This window comes from Staurois parvus, unplaced genomic scaffold, assembly GCF_062004578.1.
Source record: "Staurois parvus isolate SC_StPar_1 unplaced genomic scaffold, SC_StPar_1.0 ptg000096l, whole genome shotgun sequence".
In the NCBI taxonomy this organism is placed as follows: Eukaryota; Metazoa; Chordata; class Amphibia; order Anura; family Ranidae; genus Staurois; species Staurois parvus.
In genome coordinates, this window is record NW_028317892.1 from 14,046,993 (window position 1) to 14,072,327 (window position 25,335).

At 41.9% G+C, this 25,335-nt stretch overlaps 1 protein-coding gene across 1 annotated transcript in view; it reads right to left on the reverse strand.

Annotated features, from left to right (window-relative positions):
* Positions 1-24,758, reverse strand: part of DCAF10 (DDB1 and CUL4 associated factor 10) — a 43,406-nt gene extending 18,648 nt beyond the window's left edge. Inside the window, exons 1-4 of the mRNA XM_089670916.1 lie at positions 24,019-24,758; positions 14,286-14,399; positions 9,622-9,819; positions 1,717-1,919 (exon numbers count right to left, since the gene is read on the reverse strand). Coding sequence (XP_089527042.1) covers positions 1,717-1,919; positions 9,622-9,819; positions 14,286-14,399; positions 24,019-24,365 — 862 coding nt within the window. The 5' untranslated portion in view covers positions 24,366-24,758. The remainder of the gene's footprint in view (positions 1-1,716; positions 1,920-9,621; positions 9,820-14,285; positions 14,400-24,018) is intronic.
* Positions 24,759-25,335: the final 577 nt, after the last annotated feature.

A 25,335-nucleotide genomic window follows, 5' to 3' on the forward strand; every position in this document is an offset into this window, starting at 1 on the left:
TATGGGCTTGATTAGACCCCCAAAGTCTGTAAGTACCCTTCCTATGTACTGTGGAATGTTATGCACATAGCTAGGAAGTTAGATATGTACTCATGTTTGTTTATTCTGTTTGTATTTCAGTTTTACCATTCATTTATTCACGCGCATTCTCATTATGTCACATGTTATCAGTAAAAGATCATCGGTTATCAATCATCGACTCTTTACTGTGTGGACATCAAAGGTTATACTGCCTGTAATCCTCTGTAACCCTTTCATAACTGCAGAGAAGGCAGGACACAAAGATTCTTAGTAATACCAGCTCACATATATGTTTTTCAATTATGTATTTACCATCTGTCTGCAGCCAAAATTGGTATTACTTTCTGGAGCCACCTAATTCAGTACTTTTGACTTTATAGGAAAAGGTTTTTGGCAACCGGACCACTGATCAAGACTACGGATCACTAAATACCACTCAGGGTGCTTACAATTATTCTTTAATCATATTTTACTTTTTCTTTTTTTTTTTAACAGTTGTTGCAAATGCTAAAGCAGTCCTGGCCATGTTATAGCTTTTCACAACCCATATCTTTCCCTGGACAGCTTGGTCTGCAGAAAAATGTGTAAGAAAAAAGGAAAATACTAAGATTACTGCATCATGACAGTGGTCCTTTAAGAATCATCTTTTTACAAACAAGGCTGGTGGGGTTTGCTCTAGGGTCTGGTGTTCAAGCTAAGCTGACTGCTCAGTGGATCTGCTAGTACATTAGTCCCCCCCAATCCACAGAAACCATGACAAATATTCAGAGGCTACCAAAAAGAAGCCTGTCCACTCTCTCAGTAAAAGGTAGCATATTCAACTTTATTTACCATTTATGTATATAATTAGGTGGACAGGTAAATGACAAACAAACAATTTAAAGTACACCTGTGAGAATACCTATATAGCTGTCAAACCAATCCTAGCTTTACTACCTACCCTGAGAAGGCTGATCTGCTTTCTTGGATACTTGTTTTGGGTCAATGACTCCCTACAAAGGGAAGCACGATCAGGATGACAGTCCTTGAACTTTACACCTTTAAAAATAAAACAATGCAGCTCTGATACTCCCATTCTTAAAGGGTTCTTTTTAGCCTTGGTTCATATATATATACGAATTCTGATGCGATTTGAACTGCTCAGATTCACATGACAGGTGAAATAAAATACTTTTCTGGGGAGCCCGTTCACATACATGCAGGCCAGCTGCAGTGCGATTTTGAAATGGGTCCTGTGAAATTTTCAGTGAAGTGCGATTTTCAGCCTCATACACTTTATCAATCCTCATCTGAATCACATCTGCACCACATGAACAAAATCACACTACACCGACCATCAAAATTGCACAGATCCTGGCCCGTATTAAATGTGAACCCAGGCTTAGGTGTACCTTAAATCTTTTCAAGTCTCCAATGGCACAGTCAAGACACAACAAGCACTGTTACAGGCCATGAATAATTTCCATATACCTGTTTAGAATTTCAACCAGAGACAAAATTAGATTCCCCACAGGAATATATGGAAAATAAAACACAGATCAGAGGCAGTACTTGACCTTCTCACATCTGTGCCATAAGGTGAGGGATCTCAGTCATTCTTAACATCACAGCAGCATATTAAACCATCCAGCTCTATCCAAATCTTTTGGGTGGAATTTGGTTTTAAGTAGACAAAATATTTTATATTCCATTTACCTGACGCAGACGCTGTTCTCCTGGCTCTTAAGATAGGATAACTACCAACCTCTAAGGATTTTGTCAGGTCTAAATCATGTAAAATTACCAGATATCCAGAGGAAGTGGAAATTAACATTTTTGAACAATCAGGAGTTAATCTCATTCGCATTAAAAACCGAGTGTGAAAGAATTTTTTGTGTGGACAACCATCTTCTGTACACCTGTGAATACAAGCAATAGGGATATAAAGATCACATGCATAAAAAAACCTGCACATGTAAAAACACAATACGCTCCATTATTAAATTAGAACATTAAGCTTGTTTTAAAATTTTTAATGGAATCTTTTCTGGAGTCAAAGTGCAGCCATTATGAGAACCCATCTTGTGGCTCTCCTAACTACCAAATGCAACCCTTTTTACCTTTATAATAAAAACATTAATTATACTTTGTCCTTTGATCTTCACTTGTGAATTATATTCCCGTTTTATTAAAAGTGTTACAACCCAAAACTTTACATTCACATAAGAAGCTGGTAATATGCCATTAACTACTTGCCAACCGCAGATAGCCGAATGATGGCTACACTGCTGCTGGCCAGTTCTGGGAGAGCGTCATATGATGTCCTCCCAGAACGCGCTCTCCTGCGTGCCCCCGGGGGCACGCACCCAGCGATCTTCGTGATTGCTGTGTCCTACGGACACAGCTGATCACATGATGTGGTAAAAGGCCAATCACAGCGGCCTTTTACCACGTGATCAGCCATGTCCAATGACAAGCTGATCACTGGGAAATGCAATTGCCAGTTCTCGGCTGCACTTTCCTCACGCTGTTAGAGCACGAGGAAAGTACTGCAGAGAACCGGCAGTTGTCAGAGCAGGGATCGGCACTGATGATCAGTGCTCTGATGATCGGTGCCCAGAAGTGCCACCCACCAGTTCTGCCCACCTGTGCCCAGCAATGCACCCACCTGTGCCCAGCAGTGCCACCCACCTGTGCCCATCAATGCAGTGCTGCCAGTCAGTGCCCCACGGTTGTGCCAGTTAGTGCCCAGCTTTTGTGCCAGTCAATGCCTAGCAGTGCCGCCAGTCAGTGCCCAGTGATGCCAGTCAGTGCTGCTATCAGTACCCATCATCAGTGCCACCTATCAGTGACGCCTATCCGTGACACCTCATTAGTGCTGCCCATCAGTGCCGCCTCATCAACGCACATCAGTGAAGGAGAAAAATTACCTGTTTGAAAAATTTTATAATAGAAACAAAAATGTTTTTTTTTTTCACATTTTTTGCACTTTTTTTGTTTATAGCGCAAAAAGTAAAGTGCCCAGTGGCAATTAAATACCACCAAAAAAAAGCTCTAATTGTGTGAAAAAAAATTATACAAATTTCATATGGGTACAATTTTGCATGACCGCGCAATTGTCAAAGTGCGACAGCGCTGAAAGCTGAAAATTGGCCTGGTAAAGAAGGGGGTATAAGTGCCTGGTAGGCAAGTGGTTAAGAAGCACAAGGACTCTCTAACATCGAACAATCTGTGGTGTCTCCAACACATTGGCTCTCCTGTCACCTAAGCTCCAGACCACGTGACTTCCACAGGGGTACAAAAAATTAACCACTTCAATACTGGGCACTTTTACCCCCTTCCTGCCCAGGCCAATTTTCAGAGCTCTCACACTTTGAATGACAATTGCGTGGTCATGCAACACTGTACACAAACTAAATATTATCATTTTGTTCACACAACTAGAGCTTTATTTTGGTGGTATTTAATCACCGCTGGGGTTTTTATTACTTGCTACATTAACAAAAAAATACAGAAAATTTTGAAAAAAAAAAAAACGTTTATCTTTGTTTCTGTTATAAAAGTTTGCAAATAAATAATTGTTCTTCATAAATTTAGCCCAAGATGTATTCTGCAACATTTCTTTGGTTAGAAAAAAACCCAAATCAGTATTTATTATTTAGTCTGTAGGAAAGTTATAGCGTTCACAAACTATGGGATAGATCTAGTGGTTCCCCCGAAATGAAAATTCTGGTGCCGAAACAGATACCTGAAAATTCAGAATGCATGTGGCTGAAAACCGAACTGAAATGTCTGAAAATTTGGATGTGGGGAGGCTCCAATTTGTTTTCGTATTTGGATGTGGGGAGGCTCCAATTTGTTTTCGTATCTTCTTCTACTTTCACGTGTGTGTGTATATATATATATATATATATGTATATATATATATATATATATATATATATATATATATATATATATATATATATTTTTTTTTTTTTAACTTATGATTTTATTGCTATCACATAGGGGACCAATAGTCCCCTATGTGATAGCATATGATTGACAGGTCCTCTTTGTAGGGGGAGCAGAGAAGCAGTGTATACAATGAGGGAACAGTGTATACAGAGAGGCTCCCTCACTGGCTGTCACTATATGTCGGTGCCGGTTTTTAAATGCAATTGGCAGCTTTTTTTTTTTCCTCGCTATCAGCTGTCACTTTTCCTGATGCTATAGGAAACTTTCTTTTATCTCGGGGAAAGAAAATAAAAAGGAAAATTTGTTTCTTTTAGCTGGGGGGGGGGTTAGTGACAGCTAAATTCAGTGAGCTATAGCAAAGAAAAAAAAAAAAAAAAAAAAGCCAGTAATTACATTTAAAAAACGGCACTGACATATAGTGACCGCCAGTCACTGTATACACTGCTCCTCTCCTGCCTTTCTCAGCTGTTCCCCCCTACCCCCCTCACATCTGCAGTACACAGTCCCCTGTGTCAGCTAACTTTTTTTTCTATCGGCAAAATGCAGATAGGGCTATTTTTGGCTATGTTTCAGTGGCTGAAATTTCAGTGCATCCCTAGAAATACAGTCAGGTCCATTAATATTGGGACATCAACACAATTCTAACATTTTTGGCTCTATACACCACCACAATGGGTTTGAAATGAAACGAACTGCAGACTGTCAGCTTTAATTTGAGGGTATTTACATCCAAATCAGGTGAACGGTGTAGAAATTACAACAGTTTGCATATGTGCCTCCCACTTGTTAAGGGACCAAAAGTAATGGGACAATTGGTTTCTCAGCTGTTCCATGGCCAGGCGTGTGTTATTCCCTCATTATCCCAATTACAATGAGCAGATAAAAGGTCCACAGTTCATTTGAAGTGTGCTATTTGCATTTGGAATCTGTTGCTGTCAACTCTCCAGATGAGATCCAAAGAGCTGTCACTATCAGTGAAGCAAGCCATCATTAGGCTGAAAAAACAAAAACAAACCCGTCAGAGAGATAACAAAAACATTAGGCGTGGCCAAAACAACTGTTTGGAACATTCTTAAAAAGAAGGAACGCACCGGTGAGCTCAGCAACACCAAAAGACCACGGAAAACAACTGTGGTGGATGACCAAAGAATTCTTTCCCTGGTGAAGAAAACACCCTTCACAACAGTTGGCCAGATCAAGAACACTCTCCAGGAGGTAGGTGTATGTGTGTCAAAGTCAACAATCAAGAGAAGACTTCACCAGAGTGAATACAGAGGGTTCACCACAAGATGGAAACCATTGGTGAGCCTCAAAAACAGGAAGGCCAGATTAGAGTTTGCCAAACGACATCTAAAAAAGCCTTCACAGTTCTGGAACAACATCCTATGGACAGATGAGACCAAGATCAACTTGTACCAGAGTGATGGGAAGAGAAGAGTATGGAGAAGGAAAGGAACTGCTCATGATCCTAAGCATACCACCTCATCAGTGAAGCATGGTGGTGGTAGTGTCATGGCGTGGGCATGTATGGCTGCCAATGGAACTGGTTCTCTTGTATTTATTGATGATGTGACTGCTGACAAAAGCAGCAGGATGAATTCTGAAGTGTTTCGGGCAATATTATCTGCTCATATTCAGCCAAATGCTTCAGAACTCATTGGACGCCGCTTCACAGTGCAGATGGACAATGACCCAAAGCATACTGCAAAAGCAACCAAAGAGTTTTTTAAGGGAAAGAAGTGGAATGTTATGAAATAGCCAAATCAATCACCTGACCTGAATCCGATCGAGCATGCATTTCACTTGCTGAAGACAAAACTGAAGGGAAAATGCCCCAAGAACAAGCAGGAACTGAAGACAGTTGCAGTAGAGGCCTGGCAGAGCATCACCAGGGATGAAACCCAGCGTCTGGTGATGTCTATGCGTTCCGTACTTCAGGCTGTAATTTACTGCAAAGGATTTGCAAGCAAGTATTAAAAAGTGAAAGTTTGATTTATGATTATTATTCTGTCCCATTACTTTTGGTCCCTTAACAAGTGGGAGGCACATCTTGTTCGTTTCATTTCAAATCCATTGTGGTGGTGTATAGAGCCAAAAATGTTAGAATTGAGTCGATGTCCCAATATTTATGGACCTGACTGTATTTGAAAATTGATCAATTCTGAAGTACTGACAGTCAACCAAATTTGATGAGGCCCAAAAATGTCAGAACAGTACAGATATCCCCCAAATTACCCCTTTTTGCAAAGTAGACAGTCTGACGAATTTCATAAGAGGCATGGTGAGTTTTTTGAAGTTGTAATTATTAGTTTTTTAGAAAATGAAGAAATTAAAATAATTTTCACAATTATTTTTTACGTACTGCCACCAGTGCAGTATATGGTCCTCATAACTGGTGTGATGGTGATCAGGGACACTGACTTGTGACAGTATGGGGAAAAAAAAAATTTTTTCAATTTGTTTTATTTTATTTTTTTTTTATTAAATTTTTTTCTCTTTTTTTTAAGATTTTTTTTTCATATTACACTATGACCAAAGTAGTATAATGTATAGTGATCAGTATTTGTTTTTTTTTTTTTTTTATATAATTTGATTGCTTATAGCAAAGACAAACACACATTTAAAGCCACTGCTGCATTTCTGAAGATTAACAGGGTGAAAGTGATTCAGTGGCCAATTATGTCTCCTGATCTGAACCCAATCGAACACCTATGGGGATTTCTGAAGAGACATTGAGCATCACTCTCCATCCAGCCTCTAAAAGAGGTTGTTCTCAAAGAATAGAAAAGGATGTTGCAATATGTTGCCAACTTGTTCATTCCATGCCAAGAAGACTTGGTGCTGTCCTTACAAATCATGGAAGTCATGCAAAATACTAGAGAGAGGAGTTTATGTTGTGGGGTGTATTCATTTTTGCATCAACTAATTTGAAAAAAACAGAAGATTTTGTAATCTAAGTTATATTAATAACCTTACTTTCATGTAATGAGCTAAACAAATGTATTATACAACTCAGTTTTGTCAAAATTTTGGAAATTGTTCTTGTGTTCATTGAGATATTGATGAAAATCTTACTTTTCAAAAGGGGTGTACTCATACCTTGCTACAAAGTTACAATGGACATATTGGGGGAGCGGAGACAAAGTAAAGGTTTCCTCCTTCCCAAGGACTGCTTTTAATGATAAAAGGGGAAGCTTTTCTGATCAATTATACCACTGCTGTATATTTTATATGTATTCATGCACACTTATAAAGTCACCAAAAGGTCAAAGTTAATCATTTAGCCAACATTTTCAAGGTAACAGGGTGTACTAAAAAGAAAGCTGCCCTTTACTAGCTCCCTTTCATTGATTTTGATAGGTATTCCAGCCCATAAGCTTGTCCTGCAAGTAAAACCTCAGTTTCATTGCCATTTGCATTTTATTCACAATTCCCAGCGTTGGCAAAAGCCATCTGGACAGGTTTAAATACTTACAAAAACCTGGAACCACTTGTAGTTCCACTCAAAGTACTTTGCTGGTAAAAAAAAAATTTGGAGTCTCACGTGTACAGTTGTGCTCAAAAGTTTACATACCCTTGGAGAATTAGTAATATACAGTATGTACCTTTTTTTTTTTTTAAAACATGAGTGAGCAGGCAAAAACACTTTTTTTCTTTATTTCTTACGGGATTCATAATCAACTATATATCATAACAGAATGGCACAATCATAGAATAAAACATAGCAACAAGTATACAAATTAAATGACCCCTGTTCAAAGTCTGCATACCCTTAGTTATTAATACTGTGTATTGCCCCCTTTAGCATCAACAACAGCATGCAGTCTTTTGTAATAGTTGTCTAGGAGGCCCTGGATTCTTGCAGGTGGTAAAGCTGCCCATTCATCTTATCTTGGCATAATGCCTCCAGGTCGTGCAAAGTCTTTGATCATATTGCATCAATAGCACATCTAAGATCTCCCCAGAGTGGCTCAATGATCCATCCTCTGGAACTCTCTACCCCAATTGATCGGACTATCGCCTACTCTGCTCACTTTTAGGCGGTCTCTGAAAACCTCTCTCTTCAGGGAAACCTATCCTGCCCTCAGCTAACAATGGAATCTTCTACTCCTCCTACCAGTCCATTCCCCACAGTTACTACCTTTTGTACCACTAGCCCCTCCCTCTTAGATTGTAAGCTCCAAGGAGCAGGGCCCTCCTAACCCTCTTGTATTGAAGTGTATTGTTGCTGTATTGTCTCCCGTTATATTGTAAAGCACTGAGCAAACTGTTGGCGCTATTTAAATCCTGTAAAATAATAATAATTAAGGTCAGGAGACTGTGAGAGCCACTAGGGGGTGGTTAAAGTCACTGTTGTGCTGGAATGTCCAAAAGCAATCTATGCACAGCTTTTGTGCAGAAGAGTGAAAATTGTCTGCCAGTATTTTCTGATAACATGCTGCATTCATCTTGCCATTCATTTTCATAAGATTTCTTGTGCCTTAAAAGCTCCCACATCCCCAAAACATCAGTAAGCCACCACCATGCTTCACAGTGGGGATGGTATTCTTGTCGTTATAGACCTTGTTGACCCCTATTCAAACATAGGCCTTATGGTTGTAATCATAAAGCTCTACTGGATTTCGGTCTTGTCACTCCAGATTACAGTGTACCAGAAGCTGCAAGGTGTTTCAAGGTGTTGTCAGCATAATGCACTCGGGCTTTTTTGTGGCAATGGCGCAGTGTAGGCTTCTTTCTGGCAACTCAACCATGCAGCTCATTTTTGTTCAAGTATTGTTGTATTGTACCCCTTGAAACAACCACACCATCTTTTTCGAGAGCAGTCTGTATTTCTCCTGAGGTTACATTTGAGTTTTTCTTTGTATACTGAATAATTCTTCTTGCACTTGTGGCTGCAATCTTTCTTGGTCTATCTGACCTTGGCTTGCTATCAAGCGATCCCCAAATTTTCCTCTTGTTAATAAATGAATGAACAGTACTGACTGGCATATCCAAGGCATTGGATATCTTTTTATGTCATTTTCCATCTTTATAAAAGTTCCATTAACTAGTTACGCAGGTCTTTTGACAGTACTTTTCTGCTCCCCATGACTCAGTATTCTATTCTGCTCAGTGCATCCACGTGAGAGCTAACAAACTCATTGACTATTTATACACAGACACTAATTGCAATTTAAAAAAGCCACAGATGTGAGAAATGAACCTTTAATTGACATTTTAACCTGCATCAGGGGGCGTGGCTTAGGAGGAGTTCAAGACCGTTGCCATTCACATTCCTCTCCACCTGTTGAACTAGTGGTGTACAATGTCTTTCATCCCCTCGTGGATCAGCTTTTAGGGAAGTTTAAAAAGTTTGTTTGGATCAAGCTAGTTTAAATGTACTATCATTTTCACTACTAGATGTGCCCGCTACATAAACTGTACATAGCATCAGCTAGATACAGTATACAGCGCTGTGTTCCAACAATGGGACAGAGACTTCCTGTTCAGCTCCCGGAACAAAATCCTGTTAGGGGATTCACAGGAAGCCTTGTTTTCTATGAAAGACCAGCCAACAGACAGAGGAGTATAAAACGGTTTTCTTCACAGAGTACTGCTATTGGCATTTTGTAACTCCCTGACAGGGTTGCTTTAAGGCCATAATAAAGTAAACAATGTATTTACCTATTAGTGTCCCAAATGATCACATTGCCATCAAATCCAGAAGTCACCAACAGCCTTGTATGTGTGTCATATTCTATATTCTTCACCCAGCTGGTATGTCCATGTAGTGTGCACACCTTATTGTTCAGCTTTCTCAGGTCCCACAATGCTATTGTTGTATCATCGGAGCAGGTTGCAAACAACCTGTTGTCAAGAAATCTGAATTAAAAAAAAAAAAAAAAAAGGAAAGTTACACTCGCCAAATCTTTCTTTCCAAAGAATGTTCCAGGACAGCACACCCGAGGGACAGACATTCTAGCCGGGACAGGGAACTCGATCTTACGACCCATATTACATTTTGGAAGAATGTCAATCTTAAAGTGTATCTAAACCCAAAACGAACATTTTAAATATTGAAGCTTACCAATCCTTAGGTGTGGTGTCTGCATTAATTTTATTTTTTTTGTGGTTTTTTTTCTTTATTTTCACCTGGCAAACTGGCCAATAAGTATGTCATTTGTAACCTAAACAGACCTAGCTGTCCAGCAAAGGTGGAAGTTAGAGGGTTGAGACAAATTGACAAGGATGCTTACAATGTTTAGCTTTTATTAATTGTTGCAAAACCTTTATCCCCATAGAAAACACATTTTTCTATAACTGCCTAAAAAGTGTTAGGATCAAGACAATATTTAAATTGTTAGTCACTTATGTAAAATCCATCTAAATCTGCTATTCTAATACTAGCCTCTCCACATCTTTACAATGCTATGGTCTGAAAGTGGCTCCATTGCTCCTCTATAGAACGGAGACACCTTAAAACCAAAAGTGTGTTACTGGCGAAACCATTTTATGCATGAAGGTAAAAAACCTTTTGTGTGCAGCAGTTCTCCCAGCCCCCTCAATACTTACCTGAGCCTCATCGCGATCCAGTGACGTGAATGACATCCTCGGCTGTCCCTGGTCTCTGCCTCCTCATTAGTTGAGACAGAAAGCAGGAGCCATTGGCTTCCGCTGCTGCCAAGTACAGCCAGTCAACCAATGAGGAGAGCGAGGGGGCACGGCCAAACCACAGCTCCATGTGTGAATGGACACATGGAGCAGCGGGTGCCCCCATACCAAGCTGCTTGCTGTGGGGGCACCAGAGAAGAGGAGGATCCAGACTGATCTGTGCAAAATCACTGCACACAGCAGGTACGTACAGACATGTTTGTTATTTTACAAAAGGAAAAAATTAACCTTTAGATTTGCTTTAAGGACTTAGAAATGGATGCAGCTCCATAGTGGACAACTTTTTTCTTTTTCTAATTGCTTATTTCTAGCATAGGCTTTATTAAAAAAATTTAATTGTTAAGGACCATGTCTTCTCCTCTTCAGGGAGTGTCTAATTACTCTCTGGAATATAGGGAGTGGTGGGAATACTGGCCCAGTATTCCCACCACTCCCTATATCTCACTACTTAAAGGATCAGTTCATCTTTTGACAAAAAATAATTAGATGTGTATTTTTTTGCAGGTAAAAAAAAATTGCATTTATTATTATTTGTAGTAGGAGCCTCTAAAGCCAGGGTCAGCAACTCGTCAATCGCAATCTACTGGTCAACCGCTGCTAGGTGACAGGTAGATTGCGTCTCTGTATTGGCGACCCTGAACTAAACTGCTTCTTCCCGGTGCTGTCAGAGCAAGAGCTTAGTGGAACAGGAGAAGTTCCAGAGCAGGGAAAAAGAGAGCCGGGTGAGTGGAGCGGGGGAGGAGATTTGTTTTCGCACACAGTTACATCTCTTGATGCTGATTGACACCGAACTGTCACAGGGCTAAGCAAGGCAAAAGGAGAGCACTGCCTGGTAGCCAGACTTCTGTCACTGGTGAGGAAAGATACTGCTCGGCTCTGTGCCACTACTGGGGCCATCTGTACCCTCCACCCTGCTCACCTCCCAACACTGACAGCCAGGAACAGACACACACTGCCCCCAACACCTGCTAACACTGACAGAAAAATCCCAAAAATGATGCCCCGGACGCTGCCATCCCCATTCTCCAGGGGGTTCCTGTGGCCTCCCTGTCACACCTGGAACTAAGAGGGGACAACATTTACTAGAACCGATCGGCTGTATATTCCTCCTGCAGCCACTGAAAGCCAGCTTCTTCTCCTCTCCCTCGCCGCATTTAACAGCTGCAGGAGGAAAAAACAACCAATTGATTCTAGTATATGCAGCTGCCTCACCTCTCCTCCCCTCCTGTTGCCCTGGTCATCCCCTGGCTGCTGAGAACGGAAGCATAGTAAACTGTCTTAGCTATTCTTCAGTTTGTGAATGAACAGGAAGTTGCTCAGCACAGAGCACTTCCCATGCATTCACTGTCCACGGACTGGGGAATCTCTGTCCTCACTCTCTTTCTCTCTCAAAATTGGGACATCATGGGCCTGTTTAGATCCCCTGATATTTCACCAAAGCCAGAAACAAAAAAAAAAATAATTGTAAAAAATATTAAAATAAAAAAACACCATCCTCTGCCCTACTGACACTGTCCACTGCTCTTCTGACACTGCACTACTGACGTCTGAGCCCTACGGACTGACTCTGTCCACTTTTAAGGTAGGCTAAGTTTATATTTTTACAGTGACATTTGTTTTATTATATTTTTCCAAATTATCCTTGTTTTTAGCTAGGCAATTTCCAAAAAAAAAAAAAAAAGGCACCGAACCTCAGTGATCCTGGATCTCTTATATGTTCAGGTAGATTTCACCTCTCAGGGCTTGCCTAAAGCCTTGTTCAATGTATTAGTGTCACTGGCTCCTACAATGTGTCACTCAGTGTCAGATTGACCGCCGTACCGCTATAAAATCGCTGATTGCCGCCATTACTAGTATGAAAAACGAAATAAAAATTCCAGTATACATACACGGCAGTTTGTAGACGCTGTAACTTGCACGCAAACCATTCAATATACACTTATTGGGATTTTTTTCATGTAGCAGAATACATTTTGACCTAAATTGATGAAAAAATTAGATTTCTTTTTAAAAAATGATTTTTATTGGATATGTTTTAGAACAGAAAAAGTAAAAAATAAATGTTTTTTCTTCAAAAGTTTTTTTTAAGTTTATATAATAAAAAACCCAGTGGTGATCAAATACCACCAAAAGAAAGCTTTGTCTGGAAATTTTTTTTATAAAGTGTTTCATGACTGGGCAATGATCAGTTAACCACTTGCCCTCCTGAGGATTTACCCCCCCTCCTGACCAGGCCATTTTTTGCAGTACGGCGTTGCGTCACTTTAACTGACAATTGCGCGGTCAATGCTGCACCCAAATTAAATTTCCATCCTTTTTTCCCCATGAATTGGGCTTTCTTTCGATGGTATTTGATCGCCTGTGCGTTTTGAATTTTTAGCGGTATAAAAAAAGACTGACAATTTTGAGAAAAAAAAACAATATTTTTTACTTTTTGCACCTACATACATTTTGTATACATTTTGACCTAAATTTATGATGAAATTTGATTTTTTTTTAATTTTTACTGCACATATTTAATAAAACATGTCCAGCAAAAAAATTTAAAAAAAAAAAAAAAAAAAAAATCAAATTTTGTCATAAATTTAGGCCAAAATGTATTCTGCCATGTCTTTGCTAAAAAAAAAAATCCCAATAAGTATGAATTAATTGGTTTATGTGAAAGTTCTAGCGTTTACAAATGGCAGTATAGATACTGGAATTTTTAGTTATTTTTAATTTTTACTAGTAATGGCGGCGATCAGCGACTTATAGTGGGACTGCGGTGGGCATTTTGACACTGGGGGAAACTGACTTGGTGTCACTGACATCCCCAGTGACACCAATACAATGATCAGTGCTAAAAAAAAAAGCACTGACACTGTACTAATGGCACTGGGCAGGAAGGGGTTAATATGAGGGGTTAACTGTGTGCTGTTGCACAGTAAGCTCTGTGTGTGCACTTCACTGTAATCACACTGCTTTGGAATGCTGTGCACAGCCATCCAAAACAATGTGCACGAGCGGACAGGGAGGAGAACTGTATTATTTACATACAGTTCTCCTCCCCGTCAGAGATCCTTGGCAATCACTGGGTGCCGGCGAAAAATCACCGGCCGGGACCCGGTGATTGACAGCCGCAGCTGTGAAAGGTGGCACAGGTAGGGCACGTGCCCCCTACCTGAAAATGCAAAATCATGTATATATACACACGTGATTTTGCGCACCCGGACCGCCCTGTAGCAGTATTTCTGCTATAGGGCAGTTGGGAAGCGGTTAAAGTAACGCAGTGCCAAAAAAATAAAAGTGGCCAGGTCAGGAAGGGGGGAAAATCTTCCGGAGGTCAGGTAGTTAATAAAGGGAATGCATTAAGAGAAAGAAAAAAGGTGTTACCTTTACAAACACTTAACCCTTTTATGTAGCTGTTGAAAAGGAATGCTACAAAATATCACTTGAGTGACACCTTTGGGTCTGCTGGAGTTGCTGATATTACACCCAAGATGGCACCCAGTAGCAGTACCTTTTCTCTACATAAGGGAGGTTCTTACAGGTAAATAATATACATAAAATATATTAAATACTTTTATATTTTTATTGGAAGATTTTTTTTTTTAAATGGTCTGGCGACAGGGTCTTTTAAATGCTGTGGCAAGTGTCCCAATTCACAAAGGGCCCACAAAACAAAAATATTAACTTGCCTGATATTATTTACACAGTCTTCATGTGCCTCTGATAGTGTTTTTATGTGCTTTGAAGAGACCGGGTCAAAAAGCAGGACTTCAGTTTGTTCACAAGCCACTGTGAGCACAGACCTAAACAGAAAGATTAAAAAAAGGTTACACACCGTAAAGTCATAAACCAAGCAATCCAGATGTATGAAATCTACTTCTATTCATCACTGCAGCTGTTTTCTCCTTGAGCACTGGAATCAATAAATTATAGTTATCATTTTTATACTATTTTGTGTTCCATGGTCAACATTTTATCAGAATAACAATTTCAGAAGAATTCTCTATGCTTTTTCCACTTTTAGAAATGTAGCTGTCCCAGTAGAAGGATTTCCATTCACTTTTTGTCCTGTAGACTAAAGTTGAACTCCATGTATTTATCTGTCTTGCAGATTTACATTGGTCAAGCGTGGTCAAACTTGGACCAATATAACTATGCAAAACTCATACCTTATGGATAGATGTGGAAGCAGACAATCACTGTAGTATTTGGCGCTATTACAGTAATAACAGTGATCTTCCAGGTCCTACGCACCACTGACATTTACTGAACTCCTTGTTTCCCCCCTCAAGGAATACAAGCTCTTCCCTAACTGGACAAGATTGTGAAGCGATTGGTAGAGATTGTGATGCCACTGACTCTTCTCTCCTCTCTGTGCCTTCAAGCTGAGCATGTGTTGACCAATGCAGATCAATGGTCCCTCCTCTCCACCTCATCCAATCAGAGAATGCCTTGTAGTGGCTGAAAAATTACAATGGGGTTTTGTGAATGGTGGCATTGCTGAGCGAGTTACACAGAGTTGCCAATGCAAAGTAGCTAAGCCAATTGATACTGGACCATAATATTGCATCTATTGATGTAATAGTGACAACTACTACACCGATTTGCAGCTTTCCAAACAAGTGTGAGGTATGCAGACTTACATTTTCCAAGCTGGACCAATGTAGCTATGCAATAACACACACACACACACACACACACAATATCTGGAATTGAGCATTACTAGGAAGTGAAAGTAGATGTCTACAAGGTGCAGCAAGTGACCTCTTAGATCAGCCTTTCTCAAACTTATTACCCTCAAGGAACCCTTGAAATATTTTTCAGGTCTTGGGGAAGCTCTTCAAAATAAATAAATAAATAATACCTACAGTTTGTGGTTCATTAGCCTGATCACTAAACTGTAGACCTTTTAAAGTGTAAGTAAAGGCAAAACATTTTTTTTTGTTTTGGATAAGAGTGGAGAGGGATTAGAACACCTGTCAATTTTTATTGCTGTCTGTGCCCCTATTAAGGAGAATCACCCTCTCCATTTTTGCTGTTTACCATTATCACTGAAAGTAAATGAAAATCCCAAATTTTGGGTTGTCCTCAGAAAAGTAATAGAGGAAATCTTCCAATAGGGAAACCAGTTCTGGTGACCTGGGGGTCCCCAAGGAATTTCCTTAATTTGCAGGGATTTCTTCTCACTTCCTGTTTGGCTATGGGACAGGATGCCAAGAAAAATCTCCACAATGGGACACAGAGGATGGAAAAAAAAAAAAAAAAAAAAAAAAAAAAAAATCGACAGGAGTTACAACCCTCTCTTGCCCTATCCAAAATGGGAAAAAAAAAAAGTGTTGCTTATAGTTCTACTTTAAATATAATAAATAATATTGCACAACCAGTATATCCAACACCCTAAGCAGGTATATTTTATACCCTTCTTCTCTGCACAACATTTTTAGTAGTAATCTTGAAATTAAATAAATAATAACAGAAGAAATGTAGAACCGAAAATTTGTGTTGTCCCCTAATATTAGTGGTCACTGTAGAAGTATCCTCTTGCATTAATGGTCAGTGTACGTAAGAATCAATATGCCATTGCTCTCTGCTCTAGCAGCCCCTAGTAAGTTCATGATGAACATTGGTTGGAAAAGGCTGTATGTAACGGCAAATGCTGGGTGCAATAACTAAAAGCAAGTCATATACATGCACACAATCAACAGGTAGTCACACACAGGTACTTTTAATCAGCATTTACACCATTACATATTCTATGCGTGTGAAAGACCCTCTACCCAATGAATACCTGCTCTTGCACATCATAGCATTCACTTGGCACTTCAAGAAATAACAGAATCCTCTGCAAAATTCTTGCACTGTCAAAACCTCCACTTTCATTATCACACGACACACAGGAGGATATACTTTATAGTCATCACAATTTGCATAATAACACACCAATAATAATGTGAGCATTACAGCATGAAATAGACACATCATTTGACAGCGTTACAGCATAGAATACATTACCAAAACTATGTTAGAAGCTGGAACAAATCCCATTGGAACCATACTGGCCAGGGGGTCACAGGAAGCCGAAAGCGCAACCAATTGATGAGCCCGTATAGCCTTTGCAAAAATCTCAGCGTCAGAGCGTCCTCTGGCAACTAGGGGGGCTTCCTATCGGTCTCCCTTGGACTCCCGGCTTTTAAACCATTTTTCTGGAAGCTGTCCAATAGTGGGCGGGCGCTACACCCACCACAGGAGGAGATAGCAGAAAGGTCCCGCGGGGATAACAGAGTCACGTTCAGCCACCATATTCATTATCTGAAAAGTCACACTTTTGCTTCTCATCTACCCTAAACTTCTCATCTACCCTAAACGTCAAGATTTCTAACTTCTCAAGCAAGTAAAGAGGTTTTTATTTGCTAATGTGAGGTTACTAGATGTCAAACACGTTCCTTTCCATAAACAAGTTTTTATCTTGCTTTCAGCAGAATATCTTGTGACTGTTCCTTTAGCTTATAAAAATACATCAGTCACCTCTCATGCTCCTGGCATTTGGGCAACAATGCTTTATTGTAAAAATGACACAAGAAATAAAGGGTCCAAGGCCAACACATTTCATAAGCATTACACTGTCTTAGACGGCTTTTCACACAATGAGTATCCCTAAAACCTCCCTATACCTTTTCTGGTGGACACTTAAATTTTGGATTTTTCTTTTACTTTCAGTCCTAGTGACAGTGGTCAACAGGACAAACAGACTGATTGAATCTCCCCAGTGAGACATAGACAACAATACAAACTTGACAGAGGTTGCAAAAACGTCCTACTCTAGCCACAAAATTGCTTTAGATATCCAAGAGAAACATGGAGGGTCACCAACTACCAACTGAAAAATGCAAGGCAACAGTATTTCTAAATGGAGGGCAGCACCCACATTTATTTCACGACAGGTTTGTGTTAAGGGTTTGTTCACGCCAGCCTGCGCATTATGACCAAAATTAAACAAAACATAAACTGCACTATGGTTTAAACAAAAATCAAAACACAAAAACTAAAATTGTAAAGGATACTGGTGCAGCTGCTCAAGTGTGCACCGTGACCCCCTTTTGTGACCACACTCACCAGATCTGGTGGACCCCTTGCTTACGCAAACAATGCTTTTTGTCTAGTGAGAACTTGCTCCTTCTCTCTAACTCCTTATTGTCCTGCATTATCTCCTTCCAATGATGAACATAGCAGTGGATGACCTAATACCTCATGTAAAAAAGAGGAAGCCCTCAGTGTAATACTGTCTTTAATGCAAGAACGATGATAGTATTGCACTTACAGGGATGCCCCTCCCCCCCCCCCCCCCCCATTTCATGCTGCCTTCCATGGCTCGCTCGGGTTCTCTCGTCCCACCAGAGAACCCCAGCAGTCATCCAGTGCCCCTCCCCTCAGGCAGTTCTGCAAGCAGGCTTTCCTCCCACCTCTCCCTACAGCTGGAGCTACTGCCCAGGACTCTGGGATTGACTTTGATTGGGTCTCCATAACGGTAACCTGGAAGTGATAACCTGACATAATTTCTGGTTTATCCAGATGTCGGCGCAATTTTCAAGCAAACAATCAAAAGCATTTACACCATTGATCTTGGTGTTTTGAATGCTTTTGAGGGCAGAGGAGGCAGAGGACCCCATATTCCTCCATAAAGAGTACCTGTCACGTGCCTATTGCTGTCATAAAGGGATGTTTACACTCCTTGTGACAACAATAAAAGTGATCAAAGAAAAAAAAAAAAAGAAAGCAACAGTTTAAAAAACAGCAAAAATAAAATACAATAATATTTAAAAAAAAAAAAAAAAAAAAAAAGAAAGTGTCCCCGTCCCACAGTGCTAGCATCAAAGGCAATTGCGCACTTTGATCCCACACACATGCAAACTTTCCGAAAATGTACAGTTTAGGGGGTCTTTTAAAAACTCTGAAAGCTTTAAGTGTAAAATGAAAACCTTCAGATTTTTGGAAATTTACATTTTTGCGTATGTTCGATTTTCACCGTTTCGCAAAAAGGCGCAATTTAAAATTTACAAATATTTGTTATTTATTAACACAGGTTAAGCTTTTATATTTAGTATGAATTTAGTGGGAATTTTGTAAAATTTGCTGTGTTTTAATCTGCTAATAATAAGGTTAAGCTTTTATATTTAGCAGAAATTTTGTAAAATTTGCTAATAATGATTTTAGTGTATTTTTAGAGAAAATATTGCTTTGATAAACATTTGCGCATATATTATGGGGCCTTAAAATTCAGTAGCACCTTCTTTTTATTCTACTGGTCATGTGTACACTGCTCAAAAAAATTAAAGGATCACTTTGAAAACATATCAGATCTCAATGGGGAAAAATATCATGCTGGATATCTATAATGATATGGACTTGGTAAAGTGTTAAGAATGTAAGGATGCCCCATCGTTTGATGGAAATGAAAATTATCAACAGAGGACTGATTTCAAAGACACCTCGAAAATCAAAGTGAAAAAAATTATCCAGCAGGCTAGTCCATTTTACTGGAATTTCACTGCAGCAACTCAAAATGGTACTCAGTAGTTTGTATGGCCCCCACCAGCTTATATGCATGCCTGACAACATCTGGGCATGCCCCTAATGATTCGACGGATGGTGTCCTGGGGTATTTCCTCCCAGATCTGGACCAGGGCATCACTGAGCTCCTGGACAATCTAAGGTGCAACCTGGAGGTTGATATCCCAGAGGTGTTCTATTGGATTTAGGTCAGGTGAGCGTGGGAGCCATTCAGTGATATCAATTCCCTCATCCTCCAGGAACTGCCTGCATACTCTCGCCACATGAGTCCAGACATTGTTGTGCACCAGGAGGAACCCAGGACCCACTGCATCAGTGTAGGATCTGACAATGGGTCCAAGGATTTCATCCTGATACCTAATGGCAGTCAGAGTGCCATTGTCTAGCCTGTAGAGGTCTGTGTGTCCCTCCATGGATATACCTACCCAGACCATCACTGACCCACTAGCAAAACGGTCATGCTGAACGATGTTACAGACAGCATAACATTCTCCACAGCTTCTCCAGACCCTTTCATGTCTGTCACGTGCTCAGGGTGAACCTGCTCTCATCTGTGAAAAGCACAAGGCACCAGTGGTGGACCTGCCAATCAAGCTCTATGGTGCTGGTCAGTAAGCACAGGGCCCGCTAAAGGCCCTCAGGCCACCCTCAAAGTCCGTTTCTGATTGTTTGGTCAAACATCCACACCAGTGGCCTGCTGGAGGTCATTTTGTAGGGCTCTGGCAGTGCTCATCCTGTTCTTCCTTGCACAAAAGTAGCAGAAACTGGTCCTGCTGATGGGTTAAGAACCTTCTACGGCCCTGTCCAGCTCTCCTAGTGTTACTGCCTGTCTCCTGGAATCTCCACAATGCTCTTGAGACTGTGCTGGGAGACAGAGCAAACCTGGTGGAGGCCCCTGACATTTTTCCCCACAGGGAAACAAATGTCAGTGGCCTCCACCTGTAAAACCATTCCTGTTTTGGGGGTCATCTCATTGTTGCCAGTCTAATGCATCTGTTGCTAATTTCATTAACACCAAAAGCAGCTGAAACTGATTATCAACCCCCTCTGCTACTTAACTGACCAGATCAATATCCCAGGAGTTCAATTAACTTGATGTTATACTTTGATTAAAAAGTATCCTTTAATTTTTTTGAGCAGTGTATATGGTTTGGGGGGTATTTTACAAACTCTGAAAGCTGTAAGGGAAAAATAAACAAGCAATGGAAAAATTGCAAAAATGGTCCAGCCAGCTGAGTTTAAAAGTGAAGTGCAGATTCTGGCAGCGAAAGGGTGGTTAAAGTGTATCTAAAGCCAAAACTTGATCTTTTATTTTTTGCACCAAATATGTACTCAGCTACGATGAATACAGCGACAACTCTAAGGTCCCATTCACATTACGCAATTCCAAATCACGGCAATATTCTTAATGGCACCCCAACCACAGTCTGATTCTGCTGCGATTGCCACGTGACAGAATCGCATGACAATTGCAGGAAACACGTTTAAAAATCGTGCTCAGCTTGTTGCCCAAAAAGGAGTAGGAACATCATGGGCGACAAACGCATATGGGGTAGCACATTGCAGTGAATGGGCTGCCCTATGTGCAACACTTAAAATCAAAGGAAAATTGTGCAAGAAAAATCACGAGAACTCTCGTTCCAACTATGCAATATGGGACTAGGGCCTTAAAATGGAAGTGAAATCTGCTTTTTGATTTATACCTACAGGTAAGCCTGTAATAAGGCTTACCTATAGATACAATAAATATCCTCTAAACCTGCACCACTTGAGATATTTACTGTAGTAGCAGCCGGTGACGTCACATGCGCATGTGCACTGAATGGATGGTGCAGCAGATTCACAGCTCTGTGCTGCGCCTGCGACTCCTGTGCAGAAGTGACACCATCGTGGCTCCGCTATTCAAGTGGTCAAAGAATGCGCACCTGGAAGAAAGACCGGATGAATATGGAAGCCCTGTCAGAAGTGACAGTGGCCCACAGGAGGGCTTTGTTTTAAGGTATTTCTGTCATAATATGCTGGAATGTGGTACATACTAGCACTTTTTTTTGCAGTTTACTACCACTTTAAAAAGGGCGGCTTAGTGGTTAGCACTTCTGCCTTGCAGTAATTGGGTCATGGGTTCAATTCCCAACCATGGTGCCTCCTGCATGGAGTTTGCATGTTCTCCCTGTGTTCGCATGGGTTTCCTCCGGGTACTCCAGTTTCCTCCCACACTCCAAAGACATGCTGGTAGGTTAATTGGCTCCTATCTAAATTGTCCTAGTTTCATCCCTGGCCACGAGAGATTTCCTGCATTGCAGGGGTTGGGGAAAGACCTGGCAACCTACCTTGTAAAATAATTGCTAAGAGAATTCATGGAAAAAGTCACTTACGAGTGACGGTCCATGCAATCGCCAAGGGTCGGATACGACTGAATGGATAGATAGATAGATACCACTTTAAAGCAATGCACCATTATCCGTATGGTGGAACCAAAGGTATGAATACTTACTGCTACTCCAACTCTCCAACGTCTGTGAGGTCTTCTCCATGGCTTCTTCCAAGTGCCACCCTTCAGCCGCCTGAGTCACACATGTGCGGTGCGGATTGAAGCTCAGGTTTCACAGCTAATTGACACAGTAGCTGGTCACCGGTTCAGCTCAGGATTTTATCCTGTTCACACAAGTCAGGTTTAGAAACAGTTCCCATAGGAGTCAATATCCTGTAATCTGCACCTGAACCGGACAGGACTCTTCTTTTGTTAAACCGCACTGAATCTGCACCACCAGTGCACTGGACATACATGAACAGGCACCATAGGAAGAATTGTTATTTCCCGTGTCATGTGGATTGAATGCGGTTCAAACCTCATCCAATCCACATATATATGAACGGGCACTTAACTGGCAAGTGCAGGATGATGTCACTTCCAGGTGCAGGAGTCATTCATGCACATGCCCAGCTCACTGTACACTCAGCAGACAGGCAGGTAAGTACCAATAGGTATGTGTATTATTTTGCAGAAGAAATATTGTATGCCTCTTCTGCATAAAGAGCCTTCCTGATCACATTTTGTTTTGCCTTTAGTGCCACTTTAAAAGGAGAAGATCACCTTCTGACAAAAAATAATGAATGCATATTTTTTTTTGCAGTTAAAAAAATCTACATTTCTTATTTTTTGTTGCAGGAGCCTGTAAAGCATTGCACCAGAGATCAGCAGATTGCTAGTGCCATGCAGGTCTCCTGCAGACTGTCAGTGTATCTGCCTGCCTGTACATCCCGTATGAGTAAGCCGATACACACTGACAGGAGAATCAGTGAACTACCACAGCACTCACAGCACTGTGGTAGTTCATTGAGAACTACAAACCGACAGCTGCAAAGACTGTCAGGACTTGTAGCTTTCTCATTCACATAGGGCTGTGAATAAGTGACGCAGCCGGGCAGGCAGAGCCACACACAGCCATGTTTTTAAAAAGGTTTGACAGCTAGTGGGTGGAGAAGATCCCCCGCTAGCTGTCAGAGTGGAGCAGGGGCTGGTCCTATCATTACATGTTACACCCTGAATATGGATGTAACGTGTCATGAAAGGTGAACTTCTCCTTTAAATTTGCAAGACTTGACAAGTCCTGACTGTTACCTAGTTATAAGAGGGCAGATAACCAAAAGTGTTCTCTTATAAAGCGGAGTTCCACTCATCCTGTCAAAAAAATAAAAGTCAGCAGCTACAAAAACTGTAGCTGCTAAAACTGTAGCTGCTGACTTTTAAAAAACAGCCACTTACCTGTCCCTCGGTCCCATGGTATGTCCCCGGCAGCCCGTCTTACCAGCTGTACTGTATTCCAGGAGGCCGGCATCTTCATTGTGGGCACCCGGCTGTGACAGCTTTCGGCTTCACAGCCGGGTACCCACTGCGCATGTGCAAGAAGTGCTGCGCTTCATGAATGGTCCTGTAGTCTTCTGGGACCTGTCACGTTTCAAAAGACTACAGGGAGGGAGGACACCTTCCGCTTCCGGTCACCTAGGCGATTGGATCGGAAGTGGGTGCAGGTACCTGTCAAATTCGGGTACCCGCTCCCCCCCCCCCCCCGTGCCCCAAAGGTGCTGATCCTTAATGGGGAGCAGTCCTTAAAGTGGAACTTCCCCTTCTGGGTGGAGCTCCGCTTTAAACTAATGGGTCTATGTATCAAAAAGCTGCTGTTGGAATATGTCAATGCCACAAATGCTTGGGCCTCACAGACGTTTTCGCTATCTCTCCTAGGCGTCGCTCCTCCTCACAGCGGTGCTTTGCCAGAGAAAAACAAAGACCCGCTTGACACCTGTAAACGTATGTAATGTTTTTAGGATCATCAAGCACTTGAGCATTATTTTGATTCATTGGCCAGGAAAATAATTTATTCTCGGCACCGATATTAACACTCCTTCACCAAATGCCTGTTTGGATGGGAAATGTTTTTTTCTGCTCTTGGACACTGGCAGTGGGGTTTTTCTGTCTCCAACACTTACCTGTACATTGAGACTTAACATGGAGGGGTGTTCAGAGGTAGAAAAAAAAAATACAGACGCCCTTAAACGCAGCATTAAAAATATGGAGTGTGCATGAGGTCTACTAATACGTTTCATCTCCAGGATCCTCAGTGCCATCTAGTGGCAAGAATGTGGTATTTTTTCCTGATTGAGGTATTTCAGGAGAAATACCACATTACAGGCAATAGATGGCACTGATGATCTCATTGATACCCAGATTAGGAAAATCCCAGTGAAGACTCATGGTGCCTGTGTGGATGACAGGTGTCTGTTGTGATGGGATGATGTGGCTACTAGCAGATATAACATTCCCTGGTTTACATGCACCCCAATAACGTCCCTTACCCATCAGGGGAGTACTCCAGATTGAACACAGCCCCATGTGTCCTTGTGCTCAGGTTGACAGAGTCGGCCGGCTGGATGGAACTGTACAAGCTGGTCATGGTCCTGTAATTGTCCCGTGCTGGGTCCACACACAGCCCCCGGCCCAAACATCTGTCCTTCAGCCAGTAGAAGAGGTTCCCAGTGCCCACTGGCAGGCCCTCAGACTCGGGGAAGTCCATGTGCGGCTCTTCAGGGGCGGGGAGAGGAGGTAGCTGGCTGACCTGTGCCGGAGGCTCCTCCTCCGCGGAGTCATCTCCAGCTCCGCCCTCCTGGCGCTCCTCCGGACTGTTCTTTGATGTGGCGCTCATCCCGCTCACCGGAGACAGGCGCGGGGGGGGGGGGGGGGGGAGTAGAGGGCGCCGCTACAGGCAGCCTATCACCGTTCTCAGCCGAGGCCTGGGTGGAGGAGCAGGGCACTGGAACATGTCACCGCCGCCCCGGGTGTCGTCCCCGCCGATGCTACGATCGCCGCTCAATGGACAACGACAGGCGCCGGGTGATGAGATAACAGACACAGGCACGTCACCGAACACACATCGTACGCTGCGCCGCTTACCTGGGGGGAGGAGCTTCTGCAACGTCACTCCAGAGCGACAAGGTGCCATCTTTTATTTTAATAAGGCGCCCTCTAATTCCATGCCTGTTTCAGCCACACAGTTCCGGTGTCCGGCACGATATTTTATTCATTGCGGGACACCGTTGTAACGTTTCTTTCAAATAACATCGTTGTAGCCGGAACGTCACAAGGGCGCGCCGCAATGATCATACCATTAGTGCTCGCTAGGGGGAGCTGGTACACCCTATCAGAAAAGGCTCCTGTAGGGAACCATTGTGACAGTGTTCTGAGAGAACCGAGAAACTGGAGCCTGCGACGACACTCACCGTCTGTACGAGGACAAGTGTGTATTTCCGGGAGCCAGTTCATTTTCTGCACCAGGAGACCGACGGCAGGCGGATGGAGAGCCTTCTGTGTGGAAAAAGACGCCAGTGTGCACTTATCACATGAACCACCAGGTGGCAGAATTGGACTGACACTACTAATGTCCACTATAGCTTTGGTCCACATTTGTTAAAGGCATTGAACACTTTAACCACTTGTCCTCCTGAGGATTTACCGCCCCCCTCCTGACCAGGCCATTTACTGCATTACTTTAACCACTTGTCCTCCTGAGGATTTACCGCCCCCCTCCTGACCAGGCCATTTACTGCATTACTTTAACCACTTGTCCTCCTGAGGATTTACCGCCCCCCTCCTGACCAGGCCATTTACTGCATTAC